This window comes from Primulina eburnea, chromosome 3 (genome assembly GCF_022965805.1).
Source record: "Primulina eburnea isolate SZY01 chromosome 3, ASM2296580v1, whole genome shotgun sequence".
Classification (NCBI taxonomy): domain Eukaryota; kingdom Viridiplantae; phylum Streptophyta; class Magnoliopsida; order Lamiales; family Gesneriaceae; genus Primulina; species Primulina eburnea.
The window spans coordinates 19,362,279-19,369,398 of record NC_133103.1 but is presented as its reverse complement, the minus strand read 5'-3'; the positions used below and the strand labels follow the sequence as shown (position 1 = coordinate 19,369,398).

At 36.1% G+C, this 7,120-nt stretch overlaps 2 protein-coding genes across 2 annotated transcripts; both read right to left on the bottom strand.

Moving 5' to 3' along the window:
• Positions 1-1,438: 1,438 nt before the first annotated feature.
• LOC140828392 (early nodulin-like protein 6) lies at positions 1,439-2,871 on the bottom strand. The gene is made up of 2 exons (XM_073191370.1): positions 2,634-2,871; positions 1,439-1,929 (listed from the first exon to the last, which is right to left on the bottom strand). Exons 1-2 carry the CDS (start codon positions 2,809-2,811, stop codon positions 1,610-1,612), a joined length of 498 nt encoding a protein of 165 aa, XP_073047471.1. The 5' UTR covers positions 2,812-2,871; the 3' UTR covers positions 1,439-1,609.
• A 2,290-nt stretch (positions 2,872-5,161) lies between these two features.
• LOC140827009 (uncharacterized) lies at positions 5,162-6,787 on the bottom strand (the record flags this gene model as incomplete). The annotated part of the gene is made up of 2 exons (XM_073189578.1): positions 5,162-5,193; positions 5,280-6,787. A coding segment is annotated over one exon (1,215 nt), but the record flags the coding sequence as incomplete, so codon positions are not given.
• Between the last annotated feature and the right edge of the window lie 333 nt (positions 6,788-7,120).

The window sequence follows — 7,120 nt, the reverse complement described above, 5'->3', positions numbered from 1 at the left end:
TGTCAAGATTGAAAAAATGTGTGGAGTTATGTTTGATTCTCAATCAAATCTCCAAGTAGGAGAAATGTCGACAAATTTAATTTGTTAGTTGGATGTTAGCATTTAAAGATGTGGGAGGTGTGAGCATAATCAATGACCACGTTTTTGTTATGCAACAACTTTGAAATATGCATTCAGAGGAGGAATTGCATGTGTTCAGACGCGGAATTGCATGTGGAAATAGATGCATTCTCAGAGGCGTAGCCATAGTGTGGGCTGGGCTGCGCTCAAGCCCAGCAAAGATTTTCGAGTTTAGATTCTTGTAGCTTTTAAGAAAAAAGTTCGAAATTCGAATCCCAGTGGCATGAATTTGAAAAGAAATAGTATATTTCAATCCCTGCCTGCAAACTCACGACATGAAGGCCACCTCTAAGATTTTCAAAAACTAGATTATCAAAGTCAGACTAACTACTTTAAGTATTTTCTTTCATATTCAGTTTGATGTTGTGATATCTTGACACGAGGGATGTATGCCACGCTCCAAGAAAAACTATGTAATTAAGCCAATTTTCTGCGGCCCCGTATCTCTTTAATTAAGCACTATTCTGCTTGGCGTTCATTGGTTTGTGTTTTCCCCAAGATTCTTGTAGTTTCTAGTGTTTTTGAATATGGTTTTGGTCTATTCTGGGTTCAAGATTAAAAACTTGCAATAAGTTAATTGTATGCTTTAATGGAATCCTATCATCATGAATTATTTGTTTAATGTCTTTGATGTTTGGTTACTCAAAGATAGAAAAAATCTTTTTTTTTTTATCATCTTTTAATTTAAATGAAGAGTATTCTTTTAGGTGAAATAAAATGACATTTATAGGTTTTTTATTTATAGGTGAATCAAAATATCAAAAAGAATTATTTAATTCAAACAAACAATGAACAACTATCAAAACTTCAAATGATCCTCTTCCGTCAAGTTCAAGCCCCCCATATTTTGAAATTCTGGCTACACCGCCTTTGTGCATTCTTTCATAATTCAAAGTATCCAATTCGAGTTTTTTCAACACAGTGAGTAGTTGTGCGCCATAAAATATTATAGTGAAATTTTTTTCATCTTGCCCCTACTTTTTACCCTAATAATTTTTTGGGGTTTTTCACTTTAATCTCGGTGTCCAATTTTATATTTCATTTTCATATTATTATCTCAAGTTGCTGTACATGAGACCAACATATACATGATGTTTGGTTTTAGTCCAGGACTTCAACGTGATCAAAAAACATCGCAATTGAAATTTGTCGCAAAATTTGAATTAAAAATACGATAGCCAAAATAGGAACAAACGCATCATCTTGATATTATTATGCACCTTTTACTATCCCTTTCTTCATTTGTAGTTTTGAACAAATTCTAACACATAGTAACAAATATAAAGCAGCGGCTAACTTCCCATGTTCTAATATAATTATAATTTCATTTTATATCCGTGAAAAAGAATGCATTCAACAATCTGAAAACCTTAAAGAAATATCAGTTCTCATAGAAACCCTAAGAACAGAACAGCAAGATCAACATTCTGAAACAACAACGCCCGTTGAAATAACCCCAAGATCACAAAAGGATGGTACCCGTATACGACTAGATCAGAACCGTGAAAACCAGCACCAACATGAACCCAGAAGCAGCAAAACCAAGAGCATTGCTGCTGGCACTGCTAGGAGAGGATAAGGATTGATTTGCGGGTGGAGTGACGGGTTCAAGCTCGAGTACTTTTATGATCATCTTGAGTCCCCTTTCGCAGTGGCCGGAGACGCCGCTGATGAAGTAGAAGAGGCCGGGGCGGTCGAGAGTGAAGAGGGTGTTGCCGTTGTTGGAGAAGAATATGGGGTGGGACGATCGGCATTTTTCGTACTCTTCCTGTGTGACCTCCAACACTGAATCCTTCTGGTACCGGAACCCTACAGTTGATGATTTCCAAATACCGATCAGTTGAAGATTATGGATTTCTCGCATGATCTTGTCCAGTTAATCGATTGATAAAGTTGTATTTAATGGGCTAGTGAGCAAAATAATATTGGTCAAATATTTTTTTTAGAAAATGATCATCTCAAATGTATTTGAAAACATTCAAATATATTTTTTGGAGATCGTTATTTTTAAAAAAATGAATTTTAACCAAAGTTATTTTCTCAAATATTTCTATTTTTTTTATGTTATCATTTTAGTCATTTCCCAAAAGAAACCAATAAAAATAATGTTAGTTTTCTGCTATGTAGTTTTCTCAAACACGCTAAAACATTAATAAATTGGAACAAAAATGTGTATGACCACTTCCATAACACTTACGCTCTACGTTTTAATTTGATTTGTTACTCTATCGACAACTCTAAGAAAAATTTCAATTTAAATTATAAAAATTTTGAATTTGTTTTTTCCCTGACTCCTACGAAATTTCTTAGGATGACACTTACTTGATATAAAACTTATTAGGTAGTTTCAATCAGTATAGTCATCAGCTCTGCACTTAATATTAAAAAATTTAGATTTGATCGCTTGTTCCAAGAGATGAAAATATTTTTAAATAAACGAGAGATGTTATTTATATGTTAAGATTAAAATATTTCAGTGTGTAAACAAAGCATGCAAAACTAACAGTACTTACTCAAGGTGTCATTAACCTTAAACCTGTTACTTGAAGCCCAATCGTTGTACAATTGTTGATTCTTTGTCGAAGGAATTGCCCATCCATCGTCTCGGCCGACGTCCAACTCAACGCACTGCACTGAAATCACCGATAGTAATGAAAATATGATTAAAGGGATAAGAAAACTTGAAGCCATTTTTCTTGGTAAATTTGGACTTTTTTTGGGAAGGGAACTATTGTAAAAACGTATGCTTTGAGTTTGAGCAATATGATTTGGAAAATATATATTGTGAATGGTTTGTTTTGTGTTGTTATAAAGAGTGTGAAAGCTTAGAGATATGGGGAGAGAGATACGGTGGATGTTGGCAACGGATGGACCTTTTCTTTGACTAAAATTGAGGAAGAAGATATATAAACGAGGTAGTGGGTTTGAAATTTGATTTTATTTGATTTGATTTTTAAGTGGGATATTTGAATAATGTATTATTATGTATATATATATTTATGTTCAAGTGTTAATAAAATATATCACGATTTAGTAAAATATACTTTATGAGTATCAATAATTTTTCGCAAAATTTCAAAAACCCTGATATAATTAGTTGTTCTGATAGGATTTCGGTCTTTTAATAGTTTAAATTAAATAAATATGAAATTTGTGCAATGATTTTTATTCTTATTGCACGAGTTCATATCAATTTTTTGTTGGGGTTCTTCACTTCTTGTATGACATCGAATATTTTGGATTTAGTTTCCTATCTTTCAATTTATTTAGCAAATGTGGCCTTTTATTTTGAAATTTAAGTAATTTTCAAATGAAAATGTTTACTGACATTGGGCACGTTAGAATCAAATGAGCGTCACATCAACGATATGTCGAAAAATGACAAAAATTGGAAAAGAAAATGAATGATAACAGACTAAAATTACAAAGAGACTACTGTGATGAGAGCGTTGGGACGGACATAAGACAAATTCGGACTTTTAAAACAGAAGATCGAGGATAAGGAGAAAAGAAAGAAGGAGCTGTTGAGCCAAATCATTGTTGAAGCAGATCAGTACAAGACTGAATTTCACCAAAATTAGAGGGAGATCAACTGTGAAGCCAACAAATCCACCAACAGGGAAAAGGAGAAGGTGAGAATGGTTTATTAAAATTATGTTTGAAATTTTCAGGTTTATTTCCAAATTTGTACACTCATAAGTCAGATCTGATTCGAGAGATCTTGGTAGCAAGAATTGTTGGCGGTATTCTTTATTTCTCACAGGTCATTGTTGGTTATGCTACTGCAAATATAATTTATTGTGAGGAAATTCTTTTTAATGTATGTGTTTGAACGATATTGATATTTGCGAATGTGTCAAGTGCGAAGTTATACCAACTTGTATGAAAAATAATAAAATCTAACTTCGAAATATTCAAGCGACATGAATTCTAAATTCGACCGTCGGTTTTAATCTCCAGTGTTTTGTGCATTTTTTCTGTGTGTGTCGATATCTTTTCTTCTGACTACTACGCAGTTTTCTCCCACTCCTATATGCTCCACTATCTACTCCTGTTTGTACGACTGAATCAAACTAATTTAAATTATTGATGGGCTCATTCTTTTTCCCTTGACCTTGTTCATTTTGGACCTAATTAAAATATTTCTCTAACAGTATGTAATGGGAAATCTAGCCTGTTCGAATTTTCAAGACCATGATAAAAGTTTCTGAAGATCGATCCATCGTGAGATTCATAAGCAAAAACATTTTCTCCGACTCGTGATATAAGTTTTTGGAAATTTGTCACAATTAAAACCCAGTTAGTTTGCTATATAGAAGAGGAAGGCATAAGAAGGAACACGGAAAGAAGCCATCAATAATTGTAGTTGGAGGACCCAAATCTGGAAAGCCAACTGAGGATGCGACAATTACTCTTAAAGCTGAAGCATAACAAACCGCCGCACCTGAAGCCTTCCTTACCGACAGCATCAGATGCTAAAACAGACACCTCTTCTGCTCCTATTACAGTCTCCCCGAGGCTATCGCTGCTGTGTAAATTTTACTTGCCTTTATAAAAATGGAAATATTTTTTTGGAGTTTTCTAAATCTGTCCCTATATTTATAAACGGAATTGTTTTGGATTTGAACTAAGTTGATTTGATATCTTATGACATTTTAGCCATTTTCATATTCTATATTACGTTGAGGGAAAATTGAAGATTTGAAAGAGAGAATTGCATGTGAAAGATGTGAAATAAACGTGGATGATATAAATTCTCTCCTTCATCACTGTAAAAAAAAATTAATTATCGTAATAAGCTAGGTATAAAGAGAATCCAAATAGCCATGCATCAAGAAATTGGGAGGTACTGTCAATCGCAATTCCAAAAAAGATATTGAATTTGAAGTGCCCATCTCACCTTCAGAAGGCGAGGATTATATGAGTCCATGTGCACGATAAAGTCACTCCACATGACACAAGATTTGAACGTATAAAATAAATTTACATTAAATCATATAAGATAGATCTTCAATTAGTTTTTATCAGTGGGGTGACAACTGCATCCCTCAGCGGTTCGGTGTTTGGGTAAAACTGCAAATATGTAAGATTTTTAAGTCATCCAACCGTTACCTTCCATGTAAGCTGGAAGGAAAACGAATAATTTTGCCACTGCTTACTTCATCGTACGCTCCGGGTCCGTCCACGCACAGGGCGTTGTTATTAACACTCATTTTCGGACTGGTATCACTACTTGTCGCAAGTGGAGAATCTGAGACACTAAAAGTCCCGCTTCTGTTCGACCCAGAACTAACGGAGGATGGAGGGATGTGGGTCATCAGTGAGCGTGGATTGCCTGGAATGGTTCGCCTTATATCCTGCTCAATGGGAATATTAATGTTCCAGAATTGCCGTGCCTTAATTTTATATTGACCTAAATACTCTTACGGATTCATCCACAACTAATGAAGACTTATGGTGGGAATGCGTGCTGAATGCTGATAGAAAGTATTCGCATAACCCACAATATGATTAACAATATTTTTGTTGACAATCGAAATGTTGTAGGGAGATGAAATACTAAACATGCCATATGTCTTATGGCCATATCTAAAGATTTTTTCGAAAGATTTCTTCCAAAGCCTGAACTGTCGGGAGATGAGGACTTCCCAGTTAAGTTTCTGAGATGCGAGAGTTTATCATCTTGCTTGGGTGAAGCCAGTTTCCTAATATTTATTTCCCTTTCAACCATTTTACTCCCAATAAGGACAGGGCTTACATTGTCGATAGCCTTGGCATGCAATCTAATTACAGCAGGCACTGGCACAGAGCTTCCACTACTATGAACTAGGCTATTAGGGGGCCGTTTTCTTGATGGAGAACAAGATTGCCTTCTAATCCTTCCATTTGAATAAGGTTCAATTGATGTCGATCGAGAACTTGGTGCTCCAGGTCTACCTCTAGTGGCTGAAAGTGGCCTGTTAGGTAATGATGTCCTTAAATTTGGTGGCGCATCAAGAGAGAACCCAGGCATCTCTGAATGATTCCATGGTCTGGGCTTCACACTAGAAGTAGACCGAGGCAACACAGGATTTTTCACTGCAGTGTTAACTGCCTTGTCAACTGATGAGGTTGGGGACTTGAGCGAAACTGCAGGTGGGCTAGATGGTACGGTTGGTCTACGAGTTGGAGTTGGAGTTGCAGTCCTAGGCAAGGACTTTGTTGCCGGTAGACTGGGTCTGCTTGTAGGTGTTGAGGATCTTGTGGTAGATCTTGCAGTGGGGGTAGAAGATCTTGATGGAACAACTGGCTTTGCTGAAGGCAAGGTGGAATGAGCTGTCGGGGTAGCAGATCTTGAAGGTTTGGATGTTGCAGTTGATGTTACTTTTGATGTGGTTAAAGGTTGTTTAGTTGCTGTTGTTGATGTTCGTCTGTTTGATGCTGGGGTTGAGGTGGATCGAGAAGATGTTAAGCTTATGGTTGGACGTCCAGTTGGTGTTGATGGTCTTGATCCAGGACCGCCCCCAGAGGAGGATGGCCTATGGAGTCCACCAGTTAAAGTATTCAACCCAGAAGACGAAGTCAGCTGTCTAGAAGATAGATTGCTCCTTCTGGCATGGAATTCGCTAGCTACAACACAATACAATTTGCAAAACAAGACCAGTCCATCATCCCCTGAGGACAAATTTTAAGGCACTCATGCTGTCATGCATAATATGAACCAAAACATGCTAACAGTTGTAAAGGGATTTAATAGCTTCAACAACACAATACAACTTGCAAAACAGAAACAATTAATCATCCTCGAGGACAAATTTTAAGGCACTCATGCATAACACCAAACAATACACTTGAGCATCATGCTATTTCATTTTTATAGCAACTGGTCTACAAGACTCAAGAGCAGAATGCAAGTTGAAGTTTCATATTTCATCGAAATCAGTTTTGACTCTGTGCCATGATCTGTATAATTCGATGCTAGTTGAGAATGAAAGATGAATTGTTAACAAAATAAATTTCT